The 27488-nt window shown below is 40.7% G+C and overlaps 3 protein-coding genes across 4 annotated transcripts; 2 read left to right on the top strand and 1 right to left on the bottom strand.

Moving 5' to 3' along the window:
- The first annotated feature begins 379 nt into the window (after positions 1-379).
- LOC136431341 (oxysterols receptor LXR-beta-like) lies at positions 380-14258 on the top strand. The gene is made up of 8 exons (XM_066422666.1): positions 380-509; positions 3205-3375; positions 3741-3881; positions 4920-5782; positions 7826-7972; positions 8745-8838; positions 9219-9332; positions 10217-14258. The coding sequence occupies exons 1-8, from the start codon at positions 395-397 to the stop codon at positions 10453-10455; spliced, it is 1884 nt and encodes a 627-aa protein (XP_066278763.1). The 5' UTR covers positions 380-394; the 3' UTR covers positions 10456-14258.
- Positions 14259-14377: 119 nt separating this feature from the next.
- On the top strand, positions 14378-22216 carry LOC136431344 (titin homolog). Of its 2 annotated transcripts, XM_066422669.1 has the most exons (7): positions 14378-15197; positions 15614-15724; positions 16783-16857; positions 18916-19005; positions 20046-20150; positions 20418-20492; positions 20861-22216. In XM_066422669.1, the coding sequence occupies exons 1-7, from the start codon at positions 15080-15082 to the stop codon at positions 20965-20967; spliced, it is 681 nt and encodes a 226-aa protein (XP_066278766.1). In that variant the 5' UTR covers positions 14378-15079; the 3' UTR covers positions 20968-22216. The 2 variants fall into 2 exon arrangements, with proteins under 2 accessions (XP_066278766.1, XP_066278767.1); XM_066422670.1 differs by lacking the exon at positions 18916-19005.
- On the bottom strand, positions 21441-27265 carry LOC136431342 (potassium voltage-gated channel subfamily A member 10-like). The gene is made up of 2 exons (XM_066422667.1): positions 26706-27265; positions 21441-23637 (listed from the first exon to the last, which is right to left on the bottom strand). Exon 2 carries the CDS (start codon positions 23568-23570, stop codon positions 22116-22118), a length of 1455 nt encoding a protein of 484 aa, XP_066278764.1. The 5' UTR covers positions 23571-23637; positions 26706-27265; the 3' UTR covers positions 21441-22115.
- Between the last annotated feature and the right edge of the window lie 223 nt (positions 27266-27488).

Here is a 27488-nt window from a genome sequence, read left to right as displayed (position 1 = left end):
ACACTTTGGAGAAACAGATGAACATGTGATAAAAAGGTCGCAATCTCCACCAACCTCTGCTTGGAGAGTAACGTTTAATGGTAGGATGAGCCAGAAAATGACAGAAGAGTAACGTTACATCCTAACAGTTTTCTTTGACTTCTTTGTTTCCTTGTAACCTTCCACTTCAATTTTGATATTTTTAGTTATTGTACACTAGGCTTGGAACCCAGTCTTGGTTGCATTCTTCAATAGGTGTTCTTCCATCCAGTCCACCCACATCTAGACCCAGTTGGGGCACAAAAAAAGGTAGACAGCTCAGGGTAGACAGGCCAGGTGGACAGCCCAGCTTTTTCCGTGAACCCACCTACAAGAACCAATCAGCGGTGACATAACTGATTACACAACTGGGGTGATGACTTCCGGGTCAGTGAAAGGGAGAGCTGTTTGGATCCTAAGTCACGGTGACTCATCACCTGCACAGCCGAACTTTCGACGTTTTACGACAGGAGGACCAGCCACTCTGTACAGTAAGTATAACAGTGGTAACGTTATCAGTTGGTAGTTTAAAGTCTAAACACATGTGTGGCCTTAGGTTGGCTGCGTTTGGCCAAGGAGGTTGGTTTGTCCAGGTGTGGCGCGGCGGTGCTGGCGTGTGAAGAAAGTTGGGCTTAGTCTTGTAAACAAACCGCGTGGCGCCATGATTATTTGGCGTTGGTGAAAATCAAATCTAACGTTACGATCATCTTATTAGTTCGTAGGCCCTGTTTTTTCCGACGTTGAAACTTCTTGATTCACCACGAGAGTTCAGAAGCATGACCGAAGTTAGGCCCAGCTGTGGACCAATTTTCCAGTTTTTCCAGCAAATTATCCATGGAGCCTGGTAGAGACTGCTCATATGTACTTGGATAGAGCTAACGTATGCTTACGTCCTTTGTATTACGTTAACTGTTGGAGTGGTGGAGCCTTGCAGGTCCAACTGAAAACAGGCACAACCACCCCAGGTCATGACTAGGGTCATCGACCGCACGGTTAAATAACGCCCAGCTGCGGGTACCTCAGTCAGTGTCATGTGCCCAGCCATTGTGGGTCCCCCGGGTAATCGAAGCTTTTTGCCTCCATGAAAAGTGGATGTGTGCCTGCCCGCCTGTCTGTCTGAGGGTGTTTCTGCACTCAATATCCTCTAGTTGGATTGAAAGGCAACATTTTTTAGAGGGTTTGCGGATTCGATGGGGTGGTCTACAGGGGTGGGCTAGTGGGGTGGGCTACCTCAGCATCTACCCTTTCTGGACCTCAAGGCTGTGCATGGGGGTTTGGCCTCTTACGGAATTTCCTTGAAGAGGATCTGGGTCAAGCTGTGGGTGGGCTAGAGGGAAGGTAACAGCTGATCATATGGCAGGTGGGGGGGGGGGGTACATGTAGGTGCACCAAGACTGGTAGAAAAGCCATTTATCATAAACAAACTTGTAAGTACTCAGTATACAATTAGGATTTTAGGGAAGAGGTACAAGGGGAAATAAACTGGAAGTTGCATAGAACAGCTAGGGAATGAGAGAGCCTTTGTTTGACAAAATTCAAAACATATGTCTCACATTTAGACTAGAATGTACCTGAATGCATGTGCTTGCATACAATGTACAATGTATTTGTGCTTATGTGTGTCAGTGTGCATGAGCGTGGGTTGGAATGTTTTAAGTGTGTGTGTTTGTACAATGTATAGTGTTGCTTTTGTTGCTCATTTCTTTCTTGTAGCCACAATGCTACTGTCCTGTTGGCCTGACTGAGCAGTATATAAAGGAACAGGGAACATAGTCCTCAATGTTTAAAAATCTAGAACTGGGGATAACAAACTCCTGCACGATGTAAATGTATGCAGTATGCTCATTGCCCACCTCCACCCCCCACTGTAGCATCCCCAAAGCAATATGATCCTTCAGCAAAATAAAGCATTCTTTCCGGCCCTCCCACAAAGTGACCCATCTTTTCCTCAAGGAAATTCCATTCAATGCTAAACCCCCATGCACAGCCTTGAGGTCCAGAAAGGGTAGATGCTGAGGTAGCCCACCCCTGTAGACCACCCCATCGAATCCGCAAACCCTTTTTTAGAAAACGCAGGATATTTCCCTACCATGCTACCATTGATCAAGGAGGTTTATAAGTCCCTACCATTTTACCACAGGAAAAATATGATGGAAACCATGGAAATTGGAATGAAATGAATCTTGCCATTCATGTTTCAATCAATATAATTTCCAACATAAAGAATTGGACTTTGGCAAAAAATATGTCGGGAGGGCTTGAGGGCGGCACACCCCAAAACTCAAGCTGAAACCCGTCTGTATTTTTTCACACGCAGAGATGTCATTAAACTTAGCTTACTTAATATAATATCAGCAGAATTTGCCCCTCAAAATTCAGGAAACAGCGTTTCAATGGGTGAAAAATTTCAAAATTTTCAATGTCGCACTCTGGCGGAAAATTTATATGTCAGGAGGGTGTCGTCCCCCAAATTTCAAGCTTAAACCCTTCTGTATTTTTGTTTTTACAAATAGAGATGTCATTAAACTTAGCCTACTCTTCCAGCAAATTTGCCCCTCAGAATGTAGGAAATAGCATTTCAGAGGGTCTAGATTTCAAAATTTTCGGAAATATACGGTATATATAATATATAGTACAAATGTACAAACACTCCCTCCGAGGCCTACAGCCTAAGTGCTATGGTTGGGCAGCCCTGGCTCTGCATGCTGAACAGCCAAACCAATAAACAATAAACAAACGGACCAGAAGTCAGCGGGGATGTCTGTGTGGAACCATGTTTCTGATACTGCCGCTACATCAATATCCTCATTTAAACAGTATGATATTCATCTAGTTTGTTAACTAACGAGCAGGTGTTACATGAGAGGACGGATGGATCACTTCAAAAATTGCAGTTTGACTTTGATACAGAATGACTTCTGCCAACACAGAGGAACTTTTGAATTTGAGTGGTCATTTGAAATTGGTTATGCTAGTTACGGCCTTGTAGATGACTTCAGTTGTCAGGTGGTCGCTGTAGAATCAATTAGACAAGATGAAACAATAAATCCCATCAAGGTGTTACCTCCCATGAATGCATCTCTTACACAAATAGACAAATTCATAATGTTTATTGAATCGCCTCCTTTCAATCTTCAAGAGTCTGATATTGAATCCATTTTTCTGATCTTTATTTGTTTCCATCAGTCGGCAACATGGCTGGACAGGTGTCGGTTACGGCTATCTTTGAAGACATGCCAGCCCAAGACACCACGTCTTTCCCTGAGCCTGCTGTGACTGAAGGAGGAGACTGTATGGTGTGTGGGGACAAGGGTTCTGGCTTCCACTACGGTGTGTACAGTTGTGAGGGATGTAAAGGTAAGATGGGACATCTAGAAAATCCACTGCTATTTGTGTATCTACTTGTCAAGAGGTAACTTACGCATACATAGCTAACAACATAAGGTCACGCTGACTTGATTTTAGACAGGACGACACAAGGCAGTCTTCCTCGAATGTAAATTATTTGTTGCTTGTTACAAAATGTACAGCATCTGTCACCACTTAGATTTCAAAATTCCTTTTTTTTTGTGCTTTGGTGAATGGTTTATTAACTAAATGAATGAAGTTGCATCAGTTTTGAGGTGATCAGAGGATGTCATCCATGAAATCCAGTCAGTGTGGCAGATTTACTAATTCATAGTGAATATTCAAATCACAGTTATGTTCTGTTTCACCCCTAGGCTTCTTCAGGAGAACTGTGACAAAGGGTTACGTGAAGGCATGCAAGTCAGGGAGCAAATGTAACATGGACATGTACACACGGAGAAAGTGCCCAGAATGTCGTCTCCGCTCGTGCAGGGCTGCTGGGATGAGATCAGACTGTAAGATATTTTCTTGCACATCTCTACACTCAACATTTTCCTTGTCAAAACAAAATCAGCCCCTGCAGTTCCGAAAAAGCTGCTAGGATGCCCAAAACTATCATAAAGTCAAACCTGGCCAGCCAGCCACCTGGCATAGCCAACCACCCCCAGTAACAAGACACATTGCAACAGTCCCATCCCATTGTACATTTTAAGACCCTCTTCTCAGCAACCAACTGTCTAACCCAATCAGCAACCACTCTTTGTGTTTCCCAGGGGGCATCATACTCTACTCAATAATCTAATTAATAAATAACACTAGTTCGCCTTTGTCTGTTGGGTCGCTCTCAACTCGACTAGAGAGGAAACATAGCATGTATAGCATCAGTGACAAAGTACCAAAAAGATGAATGAATATTGGGGTTGTGTGGCATCCTAGGTTCTAATCCCCTGAAGCCACCAGTGTTGTACCTTTGAGAAAGGCACTTGACACGACTTTCCTCACTCCACTCAGGTTTTTAAAAAATGGGTTTGTTATTCTCTGTACATGTATGTGACACTGTTAAGAATAAGTTATATAAAACTTTAGTGCAGTGCCATACTGTCCAAAAGCAAAATAGAAAAAATACACAGATATAATTATGAAATATGACATTGATATGCAACAAAAAGATATGATGGTTTATTGTTTTGCCAGATAAGTGTCAATGGACTCTTACCAAAGAAACTCCAGGGATTGTGGTGAACTAGGTTTGAAAACTATGGGCAGCTCTTGTACATATAGATTATATGTTTCTGGAAATCAAGGTGTGTATTGGACTAAAGAATTGAATACAATGTGGTCTTTTAATGTTATTTTGTGTGTGCGCTGTCTTTCTGTGATTGTTTCTTATATTATATAGTATATAAGTATCACACATGTCAACTTGCATAAGCCTCTTACCATAAAACATCTATTAACATAATATTGCTTGGGTCAAAATTCTGCCGCCCTGAAAAACATATGTGCAAACAAATCTTTGATATTCATACTGTATCTTTTCTGTATTTTTGTAGGTCTTCTTACCAAGGCTCAGTGCAGGTCAAAGTTCCTTTATCGGAAAAGTCAGGCACCAACATCAGACCATCCTGTATCACCAACTAATCAGGAAGTGCCTATACAACCACCGACCAATCAGAGCCGTGCGGCAGATGATCATCAGCAACAGAACCAAATCAGCAACTTTTCCAACCAATCAGAAACCTCCGATTCCCCATCCAGTAGTGCTCAGACTGGGCCTGAAGAAATGTCCTTATCACAGCTCAATGACAGCAATGCTACCAACTTGCTTGACGAAATCATGTCCTCGTTCATGGACTTTGGCTCGGATAATCCGGTGTTGACTCGAACTGATTCCACAGGAAGTGACGACATGTTGTCCTTCTTAGCTCTCCTTGCGAACGACACGCAGTCAATTGATGAGAATGACCTCGACCCAAGCATCGGGTTGTTTGATGAACTTACTCCAACCACACCAGTCCAGAGCGACAGTATCTATGAGCATGCTGAAAACCTTCTCTCCCTTCAAAATGGTAAAGCTAACGTGGGAGCAAATGTTTCTGCATCAACCGAAGGGCAAGCATCAGAGAAGAGCTGGACTGGATCTTCCACCAGTGATGTACCTGCAGAAAGTGTTCTAAAAGCAACCGTGCAGCTTTCCCAAAGCAGTCAGTCAACAGCTGAAGAGCAGGAAACTGATGAATTTACAAGTACTTTACTCAGAAATTTTGGAGAGGGTCCAGGGAAGATTAAAAAATTTGCGAGGCCCAATGCTGTACAAAATCTTTCTCCAGAGTATCAAGCAATCATTTCTGAAATTGTTGCATTTCGGAAGAAAACATTTGCAAAGCATCATAAGATGATGTGCGAACTGTTGAAGGTATGTCTGTTATACATATGCACACATGTATGTCCATTCATGACAATGATATTAGAACAAGTTTTTGATTTGGGGTTTTTGGGTCATTTCCTAATGTACACGTAAATTTAGATTCATATTTAGACTGTTGTATACATAGTATAGATAAGTATCAGTTCCAAAATTATCAACTTTCAAGGGCATTTTGTTAAATTTAGTGCTAACATAGCGTTACCAATGACTGTCCAATTTATTCAAAACGTCTTAAATTGTGAGGACAGAGCTAACATCTACTATAGTACTAACATAATTCCACCAGCCGAGGGTACATAATTCTGCCATCATGAAAATTCGTGAAAACAGATTGCCAACCCAACATCCCCCAGTATAATGTACTCCTGGTGTATACCTGGTGGGTGCTGGACTAAACCCACTGTTTTAAAAAAGTGGCAGATTTATGTAACCCAAGGTTAATTAGCGGAGGTTAAAATAATAAATGATTGTGTAACTCATGGGAAGAAACATCATTCAGCTTTTCTGGAAAGAACAGCGCGTGGTCTTTTTCTCTTCCTGTTTAGCTTTAACCATGGATCACAGTAACACCCCGACCAATCGAATCTGGACATTCCTCCAGAATTGGTACATTCCTCCAGAAAAGCGGACATTCCTCGACTTTCAAGCGGACATTTCTCTAGGAATGCGGATGGTCCTCCAGTTGTAAGCGGACATTCCTCTGGAATTGGGACATTTCTCTGGGAAAGGGGACATTTCGCGGACACCCCCACCGGCCCGTGGAATCGGCGGTTGACCCGACAAATCGTTTCCTAGTTCAGCTAAATCACAACATCTGGACTTCTGAGCCGTGCAGTGAGATGGCAAATACTATCAGCTCGGAAGGTAAGCATAGTTTTTGATTGAAAACTGAGGCATGTTGGAAATGAAAGTGACCGTGCGGCGGACGATCACTTCTGTACAATGTTTTAATGGTTGCACGCCCGACAAACAAAACAACGAGTTTTAGCCTGAATATCCGAGTGATTGTCAAGATATAAGGCTCCTCTGCCTAGCACATGTATCTCTGACAAGATTTTGTCACAATTCTAGTCGTCGATGTATGGTATTTCTTGTACAACGAGGCTACATGTCCGTATGCTTGTCGAGACACGGCTTCCATGCACCCATATGCTTGTCGAGACAAGGCTCCCCTGTCCTGCCGCGTACATGTGTGGCGGTGTTATCGGACATTTTGTGTACATCGCGGTCTTTTGACAAGAAATATCCGATAACTATGACTAACATCTTGGTATAAACTTCTCTCATAAACATGTGCTAGGCAGTGGAGCCTTATATCTTGACAATCACTCGGATATTCAGGCAAAAACTTGTTGTTCTGTTTGTCGGGCGTGCAACAGGCCGCCATTAAAACATTGTACAGAAGTGATTGTCCGCCGCGCGGTCACTTTCATTTCCAACATGCCTCAGTTTTCAATCAAAAACTATGCTTACCTTCCGAGCTGATAGTATTTGCCATCTCACTGCACGGCTCAGAAGTCCGGATGTTGTGATTTAGTTGAACTAGGAAGCGATTTGTCGGGTCAACCGCCGATTCCACAGGCCGGTGGGGGTGTCCGCGAATTCGAAATGTCCCCTTTCCCAGAGAAATGTCCCAATTCCAGAGGAATGTCCGCTTACAACTGGAGGACCGTCCGCATTCCTAGAGAAATGTTCACTTGAAAGTCGAGGAATGTCCGCTTTTCTGGAGGAATGTTCCAATTCTGGAGGAATGTCCAGATTCGATTGGTCGGGGTGAGGAAATGTTATGTTGTTCTTTATTGCTCATGAGAACTGGCTTTTACATAATATAGCTGTGACGACATACATGTTAGGGTATGACCCAAAGAGGATGATAGTGTGTAGCTCATGATAATTGGTAGGGTTAAATGCCAACTTGTGAAATACATCTTTATCAGAATTCTTCATATATTGTATCTGTTACAACAGGGAACATCTGTTACCCCAGGGAACATGTCGATACCTAATTCTATTTTTTTTCTGGTTGTAAAGGGAACCATGCAAGCTAACAGTAAGAGAGAAAAGCAGGCCCGCTTTGTTGCTCACATGGGCATAGTGGTGGAAAAGACGGTTGAATTCGTCAAGACTATTCATCGCTTCCAAGATCTCTGCCTTGAGGATCAGATTGAAGTCATTAAGGTGATGTTACTTAAGTACAGAATGATATGAACTTTTCATTTGTCTCCTTTGTTATACAAGGGCCTTAAAATGCACTTTCCATGCACACATGCTTTTTCCATCTACAGCATCAAATCACCATGTTCAATTAGGTGCAGACAAGGGGTGGGTACCGGTACCATGTACAGATTCTTGCTGGACCGGTCCAAGCATACAAGAAGCATACAGGCCTAGGGGCAATCTGACTTGAGAACGAGCGAAATATCTATTAAGCTCTTACCTGTGATTAGTAAGTCAGATTAACGGTCCATAAAAATCAAATTTAGTAGTTAGGTGTCAAAGACATGGTAAATTTTGATTCAAAGTTCACAGATTTTTTTATATGAAGGTGATGTCGTTTGAATTTGATGTTGCAACTTTTGTTTGTGTTCAAAGCCAGGCTGCATTCACTGTTTAGTTATTGTTTGTACAGAACTAAAGTCATATTTTGTTACATCACCATTTCGATTTACCATCTACATGTATTAGTACATTGAAAGTATGTGCATTGAAAGTAAGTAATATCATTCCAATAGACAATTTTGAAATAATTTGTGGCACTTGTACCTGCTTTCCAACATATGATGATCATTTAGTCCTACCGTATTATAATAGTCTGAGGTCCAGGTTCAGAACCAGATCCTCTGGACCTGGATTGTACCTGGACCGTACTTGGACCTGAATTTTTTAAACCTGTACCCACCCCTAGTGCAGACGTCATCTGATAACCTGTTATGTCTTGTTTTCACCTAAGGCGTCCTTTTTCGATTGCTGCATGATGAAAGTTCCTGTTGTGTTGGCAAACTTTGACTCTGGTGTTCATGTCTTACAACGCATCCTACAGGCAGGCAAGTCAAGCTTTTAACATGAAATCAATCATTAGTATGCTGTAAAACATTATTGACTTCAATACATATATGTTACCCATGGTATACGGTATGAAGGTAGCTTAGGCACAGATGTACACAATGAGATGGAAATTATGCATACCAGGACTTAATTTGCATAATTAATTAGGAAATTCTACAATTACATTTTTCACAATAGGACTTTGTTTTGTGGTAGCAATGGAACTGATGGAACTTATAGCAGGGGGAGCATTAACAGATACAAGTTATGCAAGTTACCCTAATAGTATATTCCATTAACGATGAGAAAAGTAAAATATAGTAAGGCACTGAATATTTAACGGAGGTATAAAGTCTGTGTTATGTTGTATTGTTCACAGTGCACACAGAAGTGTTCAATGCCACCCTGATGAAGTGGTATGAAGGCATGCTGGACCTGCAGATAGACATCACTACACTGGATCTCCTGCAGTGTGTGATAGTGGTGTCTCCCGGTAGGTACATGACTAATGTAACTGTATTTCCAACAGTGATATTTTCATGCTTTTCCCTATAAGGCCTCACCTCTTTGTGGGCACCATGAATGATTGCTCCACCATCCTCCTCCACCAAACTCTGTCTGCCGCCGCTCTCATAGCTTCTGACAGGCTCAGTCCTGCCCTATCCATTCTTTTATGTTGCCTTTCCACCATTTCCCCTGTCTTCTCCTCTTTTAGACTTCTTGGCACTGCGTCCCTTGTACTAAGTTGTAGTACAGTTTTTGCAAGTCCTGCCATATAAGCAAACTATCTCAGCCTGCACTTCAGTACAGTTGATAAGATGATCCAATGGCTTGTACTACCTTGTTGCAGATTTCCCCACAATCTTAGCCGTCGCCACACCTTAGCCTTCACCTCCCAGAACGTTGGGCTGTGAGTAACTTCACCAGTAAGAAAAGTGGCGGCAGTGCTTGGGTTTCCTTTAATTAGCACTCAATCTATGGAATTTGACCTTCTTCCATTTGCTCTTCCATTCTACTAGCATCTAGCCTGGATGCCAGACCCCCAAACTCTGAAATCTCTATCACAATAGAGATTTCAGAGTTTGAGGGTCTGATCTGGCATCCAGGCTAACTAGCATCTTGTCCATCTGATTTTTTAGTTGCTGGATTGACTGAATGGCAATATGAAAAGAAACGACCTATGAGCTAGCCGACTTCGGGAGTCCCATGTCTTCCCCAAATCACCAAACTAACACAAGTAACAGGCAGATTTTTATCATCATCATAAGGCAACCTTTTCCGTAAACCCACATGAATGAAGTAGATTTGAGATGAATTGAGAATTGAGAAAGATACAACCTGAGTTTTGAGAAAAGACTCTATTTTTTTCATTTGCAGATCGACCAAATATCAAAGGGCGCGACATATTGGAACAGTCCTATGCAGAGTACATCGAGTGTCTGCGTGCTTACTGCAAAGTCGCCTACCCCGAGAATCGCATGATGTTTCCATGCCTCCTCAGTAAGCTGACAGAAGTTCGCACCATCGGTACGGCCTTTGGGAGAAGCATGAGTTCCGAGTGTCAGTCCATCATCAGAGAACATCCTCTGGTTTCTGAGATTTGGAATCGAGACTAATGAATAGGATTAGAAATGTTGAATGTAGACTGAGGTTTTCCCAGCCTTAGATTGTAATCCATCACCTCAGCAAACCCATGCTCACCTCCTGGTGACCTTTCCCAACAATGTTTTTGGTAGCATCTTTATGATTGTGTGTATGTTTGTGTGTTTGTTTGTTTGCAAGTGGATGAATAACTGCATAATTCGAGGAGGCCTGGTTGGATTTTTATTTGGTATATGCGGTAAGGTCTTGATGAGACTTCGGAATTATTAGATTTTGGGCCCCCTAGTGGCTTGTTACAGTACTGCACCAGAACTGCCAGTTTTGATATCTCGTGTTCTGGACATGATTTGTTATTTACATGATTTTTGAGTGTTAGGTAGCTCTTTGGGCAGAGAGTTAGTATTGTAGGTTTGGACCCCCCAGCGTATTTTTGGAAGCTAGCTGTGTAGTCTGCATGTTTCATGTAGCAAAATAGAATTTCTATTGGGATTGCCAGTTGTACAAAGTTTAACAAATTTTCAACTCTAACTTGAAATCAGTATAGACTTGATAGAGTATGAGATTTTAGACTGACAGAAGTTAGCTCTGAGAACTAGACGCAATTTTGAATTTATAACCTTCACCAGGAATGTTGTATTTTCAGTGCCATTTGTGGTTGGGTGTAATGTGAGTGTTTGAGTTTGTTGACAGCAAAACTCCAGAAGCTGTTGATGGATTATATTTGGTATGTAGGTGTCAGGAAAACAGAGGTCTGTTAGCTGTTTGATAAATTGGCCTCCTAGTGGCTTTTATGGTACTGCAGTGTATATCTAGTGTTTTTGGAATGCTATGGTCGTGACTTTTCCAGTGGCTGATAGCTCTTGAGGCCAAGAGTTGTGTAGCCCCTAGTGCCTTTTTAGCTCCTTGGAGATACTGATTTTGGTGTGTGTCAGTGAGCTTTTTTGTTGGACATTTTGTAAGAGGATAACTGAAGCAGGAATTGATGGATTTTCATGTAGTTAGCATGTTAAGATGCTCATTATACAAATCAGGCCTAAAGTCACCTAATTAATGAGGAGAACTTATGATTCGGCTGCATTCCATGCTAGGACTTTCAAACATATGCAATTTAGAAAGAGAGGACTATGAAGAGACAATTTTGCAAATCAAGGCATAATTTGCATAATCAATGAGAAGTATGCAAACCAAGGCCTAGTTCTAAATTGTAGGTATCTAGATGAACATGATTAATGTACAAATATTATTGAATACCACTGTGATGCCCCTTGTACTGTAGAATATAGTTGTTCAGCTGTTATCAAGTCATAGGGCCTGTATTCTCTGTGGTGTATTAAATTTTGTTGTGAAAGGTTTCATACATCTCCTATGTAGCAAATGAGGATGCTATGATACCGTAGTGGTAGAAAAATTATACAAATTTCATACATATGAAATATGTAATTGCTGACAGAGATTATTAAGCATGAATGATCCAAATTATGGCATTAGTTGCATTGTAATGAGTAAAATTAGCTGGCGAAGGCTTTGGAACTCTAGTTTTGATATTTCATTCATTTTGGTAACATTTTGTGGTTTGTGGGACTATTTTCAATGTAATCATGTATATTGTACAGCTATACCAGCTATTGCTGCAAATCTAACTTTGAAAGCATTGATACATTACCAGACTTGTGATGCTAGCAACAAGTACTGCATGTAGAGTGCCTTATGGTGGACCTGAGTTCTAGGCTAGCAAGTTGATTGGGCACGGTGGTCAAATTCGGCCTCAAAAGTCCTAGACTGTTTTCGAATTCGAGTTATGCTCTATCACGTTCGATCAGACATGATTGACGTCAAATCGAACAGAACGTGTATTCGATTCGGGGTTACCTGAGGTCATATGCAAGTATCCACTGAATACCTGCGCCAACATGGCCTTTTCTCCCTGGGTCCCTCACATCAGAAGAAAAACTGTCTTTTTCACAAATACAAACCATTTTCTGGACAATGCATCTTTGCTGACATTTTGCTGTGCTTAGTCAACATGTAAAGAAGTTACTGACGCCATTGTTTGTGAAGTGAAACATTTCAAGGATTGTTTACGCCGATATTAGTTACCCCCTCCCGCTGTCCGTGCAGTATGACATGCATGCAAACACCGTATTTAGATCGACACCAAAAAACGTTCAATTTAGCCCATCGACGGCTTAAAATGAAGCCAACGGTTTTCCCAAGGTTTCTGTCTTAGGGATTTTTCGAAAATTCAGGCACTGTTGAAATATGGTTCTTGAAAGGTAAAAATGCAATTTTTTGGCCTTTTCCCGATCTTAAGAATATTTCTAGTTCGAAATATAAAAAACCCTAAGACAAAAAGTTGTATATTACGGTTACGTTCTCTAGACTGCAAAAATTAAGGACTTTCAGTAAATTTTGGGGCCAATTAAAATCAGTTGTATGGTTTTGATTTTGCCGTTCTAAATATGGGATTCATCAGGCTTCAGGCAACCGGATTTTTCTAGAAGGAATCGAAGCACTGACATTTGAGGCATACGCAACAGAAATTTTATTTCATTTGAACGAGAGGATCGTTTTGAAACTATCTATGACAATTGGACAGATTCACAGGCTCCTCGGCATTGGCTTGCGCGAGCCTGCGGGCACCTTCGGTTACCTGATACCCCCTTAGTGATTGTGACTTTACCTTAGCGACTGACCGGCGTGGGGCTGTTTTTGTAATGGAAAAGATTCACTGAAAACCTGATGTTACATTTTAAATGTTGCTATCAAAGTCTCCAAAATGAAACACCACTTATTGATAAACTTTCCTGGAACACAGTATCCCAGGTATGCTCTACATGCATTTCTACATCATGTGTATGACATTGTATGTTATATACACCTGATGCTTACATATTCATGTATATAGGTAGATAAGGTAACCTCATTTTCTTTAATTAGGCTAGAGTACTCTGGTGGAATCATGTTAGTAGACGTAGTGGTGTGGTGTTGTATAATCAACTGTTGTGAGCCATGAAGCAGGAAACAGCTTTCCTGTATATTTACTTTTGATGGCACTAATTACAATTGAAATTGCATGAGTAGTTTGAGTGGTTGTCTTTGCTGTACAACTAGATGTGGCACTTAGATGTAGTATACTGTAATTCACGGTGCAAGGAAAATGGAAACTTCACAGTGGCGGCAAGTGATTTACAGAACGGATGTGTGAAGAAGTCATAAATAGCAACAACAGGTTTTTTCACGGTAATGATAAGTTCACGGTGCAGAGGTGACCATGAAAACAGTGAACATAAAGTTATGGTGAAAGAAACAAGAAGTACAGTACACTTCAATAGCCTGTCTCAAAGTCAAGATGATGTTACAAAATGTACATCCTCAGTTCAGAACATTTAGGATCGGGTGGGGGTGAAAATGGGGGGAAAGTGTGTTATGAAGTCAAAACAGCTGACTGTCAGTTGTATGCTTCAGTTCAACCTCCTTGTGTCTGTTTCCCTGCAATATACATTGACATGCTAGGAGTATCATGTGGTCCCAACATGGTGCAGTCTGGGCTGAGTGGTCAATCTATGCAAGGAGGTTCTATCAAAGTTGAATAGAAGCTCCATGATTTATGTGTATATTAGATCCTTTTTTGAGACACACCTTGCATACATGTTAAGTCGTTCTTGCATGCTTTCATGTCAGAGATGAAAATTTAACAACATCTGACTGGTTTCATGGATATATCAGAATAATGATTATGCTTACATTTTGTACTTGTCAACTTCTGGCTGACATAGACTTTACAAGGCAACCAATAAAGGCAGACTTCATCTCCTTACCCATACTGCTTTGTGACTCTTCCAGTCCCACAGAAACACAGCAGCGCTGTGGCTGTATTGTGTATTTTGGGTATCAGAGAAACACTGACAGAAACACAGATAAACAGACTTGTAGTACATTGTCATACAAGCATTTATGTCATGCGGGTGTTCCAGACCCTGTGATAACTATCCGGATCACGTTGGGTTCGGGAGTGTTATCACACAGGCTTCCATAGAATATTTCGAATGCATTTTGAGCTCGCCGGTTGCGCCGCCGTCGGAAATTTGAATACCGGATTCGGAGGTTAGAATCAATGTTGTTACAGTTTCTTGTTCGAGGACACAAAACTCCCTCAACTTCTGGCGCATTCCGCATTGAAACGTGTGTTTTCTCAGGTGAATATGACCAAGGTATGACATAAATAAAGTACAACACGTTGTATTCCGCATCACCCTCGGTCCCAGCCTTCCCGCGGGTCGGATCGGCCTACGGTCGATCCGACCCGCGGTCGGGCTGGTACCTCGGGTGATAAGGAATAGACCGTGTTGTATTCTATATGTACAGAAAACCCCAAAATAATGCTAGTAACATTACTTCATTTAATACGTACCTGTCTTTCCAGGGTTCACAGTTCAGAGGTCAGCTTTGAAAGTGTTGGAGACATCATTACACATGAAGAAAAACCAGTTTGTGATACATACACGTGGCTGACGCACCGCTTTACGTAGACAGCATTTATCTGCGCTAATTACCAGTTTTCCATTAAAGGGGTCTAAGAAACACCGCCAATTGTGATCCTTCTTGATTGCAATACAAAGTCTCAACCACAAGGATAAGATGAAATACCTGAGGTACTTCTTATTAGTCATAACAGCCACCACAGTGACTTTAACAGTAACATTCAGAGGAATTGTTGACGCTGAATCTGGTGGACTCAATGCTAAGGAAAAGTCATGTAAGCAACCCATTCTTTTTGGTTTCTCTTTACTGCTTTGTAGTCAACAATCACAGTATGTTCAGTTTTGGTTAAATCCTTTGCAACAAGACTTTCTTTCTAAAACAAAATACATCATTATTGTACTTTCTGTGCATGTGGTTCTCAGTGAATGTAGTTGATGAATTGTTGAGAAACCACCACACCAAGGAAACCCAAATTCAATGCAACATATTGTGATGCCTGTACATTTACATTTGTTTCATAGAGATTTAATGAAGAAAACTGATGTCACTGCTTTTTGAACACCCTTGGGAACATACATTGTAATCTGTGAATGTGATCAACTAAGAAGGTTCATGTACATGTACTATCAATGTAATTGTGCCTGTCCTCCATTTAGATTTTTAATATGGCGGCTATTCACATATTTGTAGTGCTAAGCATTCTAGCTGAAGCGAGGAAGTTACACTGGGATGGTGGCGAGGAGTACGCAATCGGAGAACTCATGAGAGATGTGGACCAAGGAGTGGACCCGGAGAAAGAAGGTGCACTCATTTTTGAGTGTGAGTGTGTGAGTGCATGTGTGCATGTTCTAGTGTGTAGGTCAGGGATAGAACTGATAGGAAAATCAAACATTCCATTAATATTGTAGGACTGGTGTACATAGAAATTCATGTGAATTAGCTTTTAGAGCAGAGCTTGGCATTTATCCTACAGACTTGGATACAGCAGTCATGTAGTCAAGTACTGGTTACGTCTCAAACAATTAGATTTTTCCACACATCCCTTGCAGGTAGACACATTGCTCTGTCAGCAACAGACACATACAGTATACCGGTTAACAGCTGTAAGAAATCTTTGCTACAACATGTAAAAGAAATATTAGTAAAACTGGTTACTCTTTTCTTTGGCACTCTATGAATTTACCTTTAGAAAAGAAGCGAATATGTGCATTGTTGAGGAAAAGGCTGGAAGATGTATTCATTCAAACATTGTCTATGTATAATGGTAAATTAAGATTTTACAAAAAACTCAAAAAAGAATACTCAATGGAAAATTATTTACTGTTACCAGATAACTTTGAGCTAAGATCAGCAATCAGCAAAATTAGAATTAGCGTCCACCCTCATAAGAATTGAGAAAGGGCGAAAATTACATGTGGGGGGAAATTTGTAACTAGTACTGTATGTCGAAAGCGCGCCCGCCCGCCGTGGAAGACAAAATACATTTTATCTCAAGCTGCCCCTTTAATGATCAGGAAAGAAAAGAGCTAGTTAAAGAAGCCACAATTTCTTACTTCAATTTCCAAACGTTTACTGACGAAAAGAGTGGGACACTTCATCTTCCACTGCTTCCAAAAAAGAAGTCAAACCCAATAAGCGTCTAGATTGTATTCCATAGCAGTTCTCAGAAGTAAGTCACTTGTTCCACTTGTCACCATTGTTAACTCGCACTGTCTGTATACTTTTTCTATACATTGTTTCATGTTGCAATTATCCCCCGGGCAAGAACTTGCAAATAAAACTTAGCACTGTGACCAAATACTTGATTAATGCTTATCAGTAGATACATTGAACTTCAGACAGTTTTCATTCTTCCCCAGATGAAGAGATGAAGATCGGAGTGGAGCGGTTCACAGACCAGGTGCAGAGGTTCTCTGACAAAGACAAAGGAAAAGGTATGTCCATCATAGAGAATCAATTTATGTGTATAACTAGAGGTTCACGACCTCATACCTTTGCCAAATGACATTATCGTTCTTGAGTGACCCATTGATTATGCAAATACTGTCCTCAATTGCATGAATTGACTCAAAGATGATCATCTTCTCTACCCAAATAACACAAGTTGTTCAAAGAATGGTTTTATCTTAGCAAAGAAGGCTATTGTACAGTAGCATTTCCTCATAAAGTTTGGAAATGAGGCCCTGTTTTGCATGATCAATGTCTAATAATGTTCTCCTATATAATGCCGCAAGGAAGAAATTCCAATCACTTACCACTATGGAATTTTTATATTTTCACATTAATAGTGCAAATTAAGTCTTCATTTGCATGATTGATATCTACCAAATTGGTATTTTGGAATATTGAATATTCTTCTCTTCCTCAGTCATATACATGTCCTTTCATTCAGCAGATTTACAAATTTTCCTCATTCCTTATACAAATTAGATATTGATATGCATAGAATAAGAAAGTCGAACATCAGACCAACAAAACCAAGCAGAAGAAAGACAGAAAGAAAGGAGAGGAGACGTCTAAAGGAAGGGTGACCTTACCTTACATCCAAGGCATCACAGAGCCACTAGAGAGGATATTTAAGAAACACAACATTGCCACAGCAGTCAAGCCTAAAACCATGCTAAAAACCTACTGGTGCATCCTAAAGACAAACTACAAGACTCAGTAAAGACAGACTGTGTATACAAGATACCTTGCATGAGTTGCAACAAGGTGTACATAGGGGAGACAGGGAGAACATTTGGCTGCAGACTGGAAGAACACAGGAAAGAGGCTGAGAGCACCAAGGTGGGAAGGTACACCAGAGCGCAGAAGCAGGTAGCTGAGAAGGAAGAGAACAAATCAGCAGTGACAGACCACATCATGAGAAACAACTGTGCTATAGACTGGGTTGGGGCCAAGGTGATAGACCGAGAGGACAATAGACTAGCATGTTGGATTAAGGAGGCTGTATGGATCAGGAAATCCACTCCAGTCATGAACCGTGATGAGGGGGGATATAGACTCAGTCACGTTTGGGACCGCATCCTAAAGAAATAGAGGATAATCGTTGCATTGTTTTGATCGATATATAGTTGTGTATGTGTTACACTTCTGTACGTTTGGGACCGCATAGTGATGTCATCCCTTGTGATTGTATATATGTAAATAACTTGCGTTTGCATCTCATTAATATGTATAAGCAGCAACACCTGTGCTGCATTGCTATGTGAACCAGTCAGAATTGCCTTGAAGAAGGTGACAGAGGGTCACCGAAACGTCGGTTGAATAAATCCCTTGGTTGTGTAAAAAGAGTCTTTTTATTCAGTGACTTACCAACCTGATGAAACTATTCACGGATTGATATGCATAATTAGCATCTTATTATGTCAATCATCACTTAAGCTATGTACATAGCAAAAATCATGACAATCCGTCAACCGCTTTGAATTATTTGCTTTCAAATCTGAAACCGTTTCGGCCCTTGCAGTTCCTCAAAAACTGCTAGGGGGCCAGTTCTATCACTTTCTTTTAGGTCAAGGAGTCTTAACTATTATGTGAAATAATGCATTTTTCATAATTTTACTCTCTGCCCTAAGAGCTATCTACCACACAAAAATCACAACCACAGCATTTCCAGAACACGAGATATCAAACAAGCCGCTAGGGGCCCCAAAATCTAGTCATTTTGAAGTCTCATTATATAAGACCTTCCCTCATTACTATCAAGACAAGTCACCCAGGCATTCTCAAGTTATGGTGTTCACAAACAGAAACACACACGGCACCGAAAACATCATCCTCTTGGGGAAAGTTATGATGTGTGCGCTTCGTCACTGAGAAAATCATGATCTTTTTACAATTTCAAGATAAGTTGAAAATCTTAAACTATTTGGGCAAACATTTCCTTTTCGAAATAATGCTCATAGCTAGTTAGAACCTTATCTACATTGAATCATTACAAACATTCTATCATACTGACTATATTTCACATATTTTTATGTCTCATGAAGTCAAGGAGCTTTTCCGTGAGAATCTGGGAATTGCAGAGACTGAAACTCTTTTCCAGGATGCCAGCAAGTTAGCCAAGGAGGAGGATGAAAGTAAGAAAATTTTGGGGGCATTTTGTTCACTTGTGCCAGTGGATGAGGGAAAAGGAATGTAACGGGGAGGGCCCTAACTTAAGACGTGCCCATCTTATTGTGCATGATTACACCGTGTTGTTGCCACCGACATTAGAAATGTTAATAAACATTGTCCATGCACATACCTGTTACTTGCCTGCAAAATAGACTGTACAATGTATACATTCATCATTTTTTTCACAAATGATAATGATGGCGCTGAAAGGAGCGTCACTTCCTAGCGGTGGCTTGTGCCCAGAAATGTATGACCTGTACAAATCAGTCTCACAACTGTCATAAGAATAAAGCTTTATAAAACACTGAAAATTTGGGTTTCCGAGTGTTTGCTTACTTTAACTCATCACCATTCTGAAGACAGCATAAGTACAAAAGCGTCTTAACTTAGAGCACACTGTCAAGAATATAAAAAAATCGAAAAGTACATTAACGAAAACATCTTGCACCATTTACGGGTCCTTACGCAGAGTGTGAAGGGTTCATGAACCACATTGATGCATTTCTTGCCCAAGTATGTGCTTCGGATCAATGTGTTCAAATTTCATTGATAAAAACCTGACCATTTTCTGGCAAATTGCAGCAGTGAAAAAGTATCTTAAGTTAGGCCCCAACTGCCACAATTGCAAGCTTGAGAGACTCCAATGTTTGGAATGTAGGTCATACTAGGCACCCTACATTGCAGTGGCTGCAGGGCATGGCAGTGGTGGAGAACGACAAGTAGGCTTGTCATGGGGGAGGGAGCTGCATAGTTCTCTATTAAATCAAAGGTTTTATATTGACCATCTCGGCTGGCAACATGTTTTACAATGCAGTCATATCTAGATTTGTCAGCCTCATTCAAATAAACTACCTACACTTCACAATTATTTTATAGGCACACTTTTTAGAATACTTGCCCGACCTAAAAAAATGTCATTCTTTTTGTCTTCAAAATGCTTACCTTATCTGTTATGATTTGATGTAACTATTCATCTGTTTATTTCTTTATTGTAACTATACAGAACTGAAGGAGCTAAGGAAGGATGTAGGTTTCCAAGATGATGAGAAAAAGGCTTTCAAGGAGTTGGTTTCTGATGTCATCAAAGGTGCTGATGCAGAAGCAGAAGGTATGTACATGATTTTACTTATCTTTGACCTACCTCTTACAAGAGAAAGGTTTGAAGACATCCACCTTTACACGGAATGACTATCACTATGTTCTTAACTCACTTCATTGAAGTACTTGATATATTGGTGATTGATGTTAGCTATATAATAAGGTGTTATGATATACTGTTCTTAGAAAAATAATACATAGTACATGTATTTGACTCTAATAATCAAGAATTACCGTAACAACAATGAATGATTTTGCTGTTTTTGTTTTCCAACAGGAGAAACTGAGTTGGCTTTGATGGCACATGCAGAAGAGAGAGTAGACAAATTGAATGAGGATGACAAGAAACAACGTAAGATTGATCTTCTTAACCTTTGATAATTAGACCAAAAAACATCCGATACCTCAAAAATATGCAGAGAAATGGCCATTGATTATACTGGACCAGCCTCCAGAACACTTTGAATGTATTTTTGTTTTAATGTTAATGTTAAGAAGGGCAGTGCAAGTGGAGAAAATGGTATCAAAAGCAAATGGCAGACTGTTCATGTTAAGAAAAGAAACACCTAGTTTTACTACTTGTAATTTAATACACATAGTTAATTAACTCCATGTGTATAAACGAATATGTAAAGAAATGTGCACTTCAGCCTACAGGCTGCAAAATGTTTTTTTAAGAAGTTTTTGTGCAGTAAAACCATTCATTCATTCATTCCTCAGTGCAAGCCATGATAGCCAGTCGATATGGAGAAGAACAGGCAAGAAGGGTCTTCAATGAAGCCAAAACCATTGAAAATGAGGAGGACAAGGGTCAAGCCAATCGGTAGCTGACCATATGTGTCAAGATGTCAAAATAATTAGACGGTTTATAAAGTGACGTTGAGGATGCTTATTAGAATGCACATGATATTGGTATACTGTACAGCAACATGCCCGAAATGATAATGATGGCAGTATTGTCATTCCAGCGACTGATGTTAAGGGGATGCTCTACTCTAAAGGAGAGTGATTTGGTTCTGCTAATAATATTTTTCTGAATACAAAAACTTAGTTGTATTGGTAACTTGACATTGGACTTGGACTAGGCAGTAGTTGTATTATACAGCATCAATATTCTGGTAACCTCCCTAGTGCCCTTCAGATTAATTACAGCCAGGTGTAATCATATTGCAAACAACCATTAGACAAACTTCAGCTGGGGTGCTCTTAAGACATCTTGGGTTGAGCTTACAAATTACTTTTGCAATGTGTTTCTGGATACTTGTTTGTCAACTTAAAGCCTTAGTAACTTTATAATCCATTTGCTTTGGGTCAAAACTGGACTTTGATCTTTGTCAATCATCCCATTAAAATCCATACTTAAGACTTGAAAAAAAGACCCTCAGAAAAATAGGACCTTGGTCTGATCTTAAATATAATGTTTGTAACATGTGTGTGAAAGTTGTTCATCAATTTTCACCCTTAGCAACTTAATCCTTTTATTGCTTTGACCCAAAAATTGACCTGGAACTTCAGCAATTATCCCACAGGAACCAATACTTAAGGCATCATTCCCATCATATACCACACCCAATATATCTGCATGAAGGGGCACTACTCAATTCCTGGATTATAAATGGTTCATTTATTTGTTCATCTGTGATAGTTTTTTTTGTCTTCATAAAGATGTGGTCTTTCAGAAAATAACACCCGCTCCTGGGGTGGAGTCTCCCTTTAAGGTTGCCATGGCATTGTGACAGGATGCCATCAACTATGTATTTTCAACTATCAATAATCCCTTCCTGTCTCGTATTCACGCAGTATTCCACTACACCCAGTACGTAATGTCCACCATAGACACTCAGCACAATACTCAATATGTGGTATCTACGTAACATAGATTCTATTTTTTAAAATAAATTCGGGAAGGTTCTTCCAACACTAGTTGTCTTCTTCAGGGTCGAGGTTCTTAGTGTAATAAGTATTTTGGTAATCATCACTTCTGTTGAGTAGAGGAACGAAACGCCCTATCCTCAGTTGACCTTTCCTCTTGTGTGTCATTCTTTGAGAATCGTTTGATAAACCTATCCCACAGTGTGCGATGTTTTCTCATTTCTCTCTCTTTCTGTTGGATATCTTCATCACTAAGCAGGACGTTTTTGTGCCTGAGATAGAACCTGTTGAAGTTAGCTACAATGGCGGGCGAAGGGATCGCGAGGACAATAAAGCCACACAGGACACACATCAGCCCTCCTAACTTACCCCAAAGGCTTCTCGGGTACACGTCACCGTAACCTACCGTTGTCATGGTAAAAACAGCCCAATAAAAAGTTTCCGGGATACTTTGGAAGTCTGACTCATCGTGGTTCATGTCTGCAAAATACACGATACTTCCAAAGAGAATCATAAGAATAGACATGAAGAAAACCAGCAAGATGACGGAGCCCATGCTGGCGAGTAAGGTCATGATGATGAGGCGCATGCCGGTGATGTGGCGAGTGAGCTTGCAGATCCTGAAGACCCGAACGACACGAAGGATCCTCATGATCAAAGCGCCGCTACCCGATGTCTGTATGTTCGCGACTATCAAAATATGCGTAGCGAAGTATGGTAGGATCGCAACAAGGTCTAGAATGTTCAAAATGTCCTTTAAGAATGCCTTTGGGTCCGGGCATGCGTAGAAGCGAATTACTAGTTCGAAACAGAACCAGATGATGCAAGCTGTTTCCACGCGGAAGAAGCTGCTACGGTACGCCATTGTCAGTCGATCGGACAGTGTGTCATCCTGACCGAACTTTAACACATTCTGCTCGCTGTACATCGGTATTGTTTCTGCACAGAAGGCAGCAATGGATACAAAAATAACGGATATCGAAATTAAAGCCACAAATCTTGCCAGGGGTGAGGTCTGTGGGTATTCGAAGACAATCCATATGGTTCTCTGTGGTTCAGACTCCGGCAAGACATCAACTTCCAACGGGTCGACTTTTTGACTGCAACCGTCTGTTTCCAGGAAGTTTTCGATCACGTCCTGGCCCATGTCGAAATACTTCAACTCGTTGAAGAACACATCCATGGGAACACTGTGAGGCCGGGTCATTTTTCCAGTTTGGTAGTAGCGAAATATCGCTTCGAAGCTCGGTCGATGGCGATCTATGAAGTACTCGTCAATGTCCTGGCAGTAGAACTCTTGCCTGCGTTCTTTATCCCCGAGAAGCGTGTCTGGATAACGGTGAAGGATGTATTCCCTCGTCTCAAACATGAGGCCACTCACATTGAGGCATATCCTTCGGTTCATATCTATGATAAAACTCTCCTCTGTCGGATTGCCAGGGACCGAGTCATGTGCTTGATGAAGGAATGGAAATGTTTCTCCAAAGATGTCTTCTGCTTGTTCTTCTTCATATGGGTGATTTGAAAAGACTGGAATTGTGGCGACAAACCTAGCCATGTTACTTCTTTGAAGAAAAATACGGGGAACTTCTGGTCTTGAATGGTTGCGACGACAACTGTGTGATCTGAAATCCAGAAAAGCAACTGATAAACACAGTTCTCATGCAAAACTTTCGTGATTGCGGTAATCTATAACGTTACATAATTCGCATAGGCGCTACATAGTGTGTTACTTATGCTAGGTTTACATTTCCAAAACGGGCCCGGCCGGGCTGTTTTGGGAACGAAAAATAAAAGCATATGTCAAGAGCTATTCACGAATTATTTCAGACTATTCACGTTTTTTGTTTGTTTTTTTGTAGTATTTTATATCATACTTTTCGTTCTGCAAAGTGTTCGGCCGGGCGCCGATTTTGAAATGTTCCTCTCGCATTGGCCTAATTATTTGTGGACCATCATCATGAAGCCGGTGTCACAGCGATTTCGCCTCCAAAACGGATTCACAGGGTTTTCAAACGTGTATGAAATTTCACCACGGTAGTTGTTAGAAAAGGTGCTTCCCTAACTTTAAGTGCTCACTTCAAATAATAAGCAAACAGCAAAGCAAACGTCATTGAGCAAAGGAAGTATTGACCAAAAAGGCTAGGGTTGGCAGGTATTTGCCAGGGTCGGTCGGGTAGACAGAAACAGAGCATTTTCTCCTAGGCCTTACATATAAAGGCTAAAAAGGCCATGCCAAGGCGTATGCGAACATTATGCGCTCAACTGATGCCGCGTGAAATTGTGACTGACGGCCTGAAAGTGAAAGGACGAGACGTCTGTTCGATTTGGGGACTGCGGCTAGAGCATGGCTATGATTATACAACAAAGTGAAACTGCGGTTTGCGAATTGGATTACTAAAATCCGAAATGTCATGTATGGAATCGCTAGACTAGCCTAGATCTAGCCGAAATCTAGCCTAAATCCAGTGAATCAGTGATAATGAGATCAAGCACGGATGATGAGGTATTGGTACTGCGAGTAGGTTCCGATATCAACTGGGTAAAGCCGTTATCAGACACGAACCTGCTTATCATACCGTTGCAGGTGGTCTATGAATGCTGAGCGTTCCTCCACATTCTGGCCAGGTGGTCTATAGCAAGCACAAATGTAAACATTCTAATTCCTTATTCTTACCTCGCACCAGATTGTTTCGGATATTAACATAGATCTAACCTTACAAAACTGTAATATACTCGATATAGTTCATACTTACATCCATTGTACAGGCAGATTCATTTAATGATGGATACCAACTTGTACTGTCTATCGTTATTTTCCTTTTATCCATTTTGTATTAATGCATGTCATTATGTCTCTATTTTGTATGTGTTGAGTAGAAGGCTTGTTTATTTTGTTTTGTTTTTTTGTTTATTTTTTGTTTATCATTTCGCACATAAAAACAGAAAACAATAATAAATCAATTAGAAATACAATGAGAACGTGCAGGAGGAGGAAAGAAACCTGCAAGGCTTATAGAAGCCCTCCTCCTTTTAACTTAACAAATATCGATTACAAAAATAATATAATAAATAACGAATAAAGGAATACCAAATAATGAAATAAGCATAATAAACAACTATATAACAAAAAATCGAATACTGATAATATAATACAGATCAAACGTAAGAAATTATTATTAACGAAGACCAGAAATATGTTTAGAAGTAGTTGGGATTTGATAGGAGATGATCTCGAAGATGACATTTGAAGGTTATCACAGAAGTAAAATTCTTTAGGGGGGAGGGGAGAGTGTTCCAGACATTGATGCATTTGAACTTTACACTCATTTGGGCTAAAGAAGTTGCTTCAAATAAGCAATCGCTTCCTGTCTAATGCTCTGTAAACATATACGAATAAAAAAAAAAAATCCAGCCAAGGGGGGATGCGAAATCACTGGCGGATTTGTGCTGGGGTGACTAAATCGCTAGCAATCGAGATCAGCTAACTTGCTGTGACGCCGACTTGCTGTGACACCGGTAGCTCAATTTTCCTAACATTAAGACACATAACCAATTGTCCTATTGTGTAGCCAGTCACGTTATTCAGGTACCATGCCCCTCAGCCAATCACGGAAGTACGAAAGACAGTGGTTCAGTATCTACAACAGCAGAGCTAAGGCTAATACATTGTTTACTATGTACTTGAATAGCCGAAGTTCCTTGGATTTCATGCAGGCCATGGTCTCGGAATAGATTGTAGGAAACGCCAAAAATGATTACTCAAGCAACTGGATAAGATTTTGAAACAGTCAGACGTTTCAGACAGTATCCACTGTCTTTCGTCAGTGACTAACGAAAGTACTGAGAACACCAGGTTTTATACCAAAACTCTGAATAGGTATGTTAATGAGGTTAAGACAATTTAGGAGGTCTTGAAGTAGTCTTAAAAAAAGGTTAATTCAAGACAAAGTTTTATGCCAATAGTTCAATAAGCTACTGTTGTTTTAGTACAGTAAAACAGTAACTAAATGTTGCTTGTCCGGGGGTGGGGGGTGGTGGGCAGAGTTTTGGTATAAAACATGGTGTTCTCAGTCCTATCGTTAGTCACTGACGAAAGACAGTGGATGCCGTCTGAAACGTCTGACTGTTTCAAAATCTTATCCAGTTGCTTGAGTAATCATTTTTGGCGTATCTTATTACCTGGATGTCTAACCTTCATCGACGTAGATTGTAGGAAACCCGTCACGAAGTTGGTTTTGTTCTTCTGCTAGACCTGACCACAGCCTGGGGCTGTATCACAGTAACCAAACGTTCGTCTCTTACACATTCATTCTTAGGAGTTAAGTTGAGACATTGGAAACGCAGTAAGTCCTAAAGTTTCGTTTCACACTATATACCTATGCCTGACGCTTTAGAGAATAGTTGCATCCAAACACAGAACATGACTTCGGACTACGCCATGATGACAAATTGCAGACAATTACAAACTAGGTCGCAAGGCATACTACAACCTATCTTTGACGATCGCTTGTCTAAAGAAAAGCTCGTGTAAAAACATTACTGGATAAACCTTCCTTGATTGCAACCAAGTGGAAAGTTCTTGACAATATCCCAAAAAACGACGTTTATATATTTTCCGCGCCCTTGCGGGTCGTGAATATCTGTAACCGTAGAGTATGTAGGTCAAGACATCGTGTTACAAGGTACTCACCTTTCATTTGCCGTAGAAGCACGCCTTAGATACAGCCACTGCGACTTTAAATCGAGTTCACTCTTCACTACAACGTAATGCGTTCTGATAGATGATTGTTTGTGTTTTTTCACAGAATAATTGTCGGAGTATCCAGTAGACCCGCCCTACCACCTGTTCCTAAGCAGGTGTTGTGGCACAAATGACACCAAAGGTCGTCACTTCTGCCGTGTCTCCAATAGCCTTAAGGGGGCCGGGCGGGAACTACAATAGGGGCTTAAGACACATTCTCTTTGTGTTTCTTCGTTACATTATCGTAGCGGTAGGGCATGTGCTAAATGATGAGTTCAAATAAAGGAGGCACTGCTTCTCGAATTAAGAGACCTCATACTTGCAAGAAGCAAATGATTTAGATATGAAACATAGACAAGTGTGCAAGCTATTCAGTGTGGAAGCTATTAAGCTTTGAAGCCTAACTGATCACTTACATAAACATAGTGCAAGGTGATAATCATTGTGTCTCTACTCGTTACTTACTGATGGTTTTAAACAAGATGATTTAGCAGTGTCTTGCCCAGGTGTGGTGCTAATGCACCTTTCTGATTCATTAATGCCTGGCGGCTTAAAGGTCACACCAGCAGTGGTTACCGGGAAACAAAGCCCCCCCCCCCGTGATTTTTTCTTTATGTTGCAAGCACCAATTACCCATGCTTCAAAGTTGTTAAACAGGTTGTGACCTCGTCCCTATGTGTCAAAGGGCAACGACTCGCCCAGTGCACCTTATTTCTTGGCCCACCTCTTTGT

Source organism: Branchiostoma lanceolatum, chromosome 3 (assembly GCF_035083965.1).
Source record: "Branchiostoma lanceolatum isolate klBraLanc5 chromosome 3, klBraLanc5.hap2, whole genome shotgun sequence".
Taxonomy (NCBI): Eukaryota; Metazoa; Chordata; class Leptocardii; order Amphioxiformes; family Branchiostomatidae; genus Branchiostoma; species Branchiostoma lanceolatum.
This window is presented reverse-complemented; position numbering and strand designations above follow the sequence as displayed.

What these genes read in the sequence shown, in the direction of transcription:
- LOC136431342 (XM_066422667.1), bottom strand. Translation starts at nt 23,570, where the DNA reads ATGGCTAGGTTTGTCGCCACAATTCCAGTCTTTTCAAATCACCCATAT.
- LOC136431341 (XM_066422666.1), top strand. Translation starts at nt 395, where the DNA reads ATGACTTCCGGGTCAGTGAAAGGGAGAGCTGTTTGGATCCTAAGTCAC. An exon ending in TGATGTGCGAACTGTTGAAG is followed by an intron (nt 5,783 to 7,825) that starts GTATGTCTGTTA and finishes CTGGTTGTAAAG; the next exon opens with GGAACCATGCAAGCTAACAG. An exon ending in ACAACGCATCCTACAGGCAG is followed by an intron (nt 8,839 to 9,218) that starts GCAAGTCAAGCT and finishes TATTGTTCACAG; the next exon opens with TGCACACAGAAGTGTTCAAT.
- LOC136431344 (XM_066422669.1), top strand. Translation starts at nt 15,080, where the DNA reads ATGAAATACCTGAGGTACTTCTTATTAGTCATAACAGCCACCACAGTG. An exon ending in TGCTGATGCAGAAGCAGAAG is followed by an intron (nt 20,151 to 20,417) that starts GTATGTACATGA and finishes GTTTTCCAACAG; the next exon opens with GAGAAACTGAGTTGGCTTTG. An exon ending in TGAGGATGACAAGAAACAAC is followed by an intron (nt 20,493 to 20,860) that starts GTAAGATTGATC and finishes TTCATTCCTCAG; the next exon opens with TGCAAGCCATGATAGCCAGT.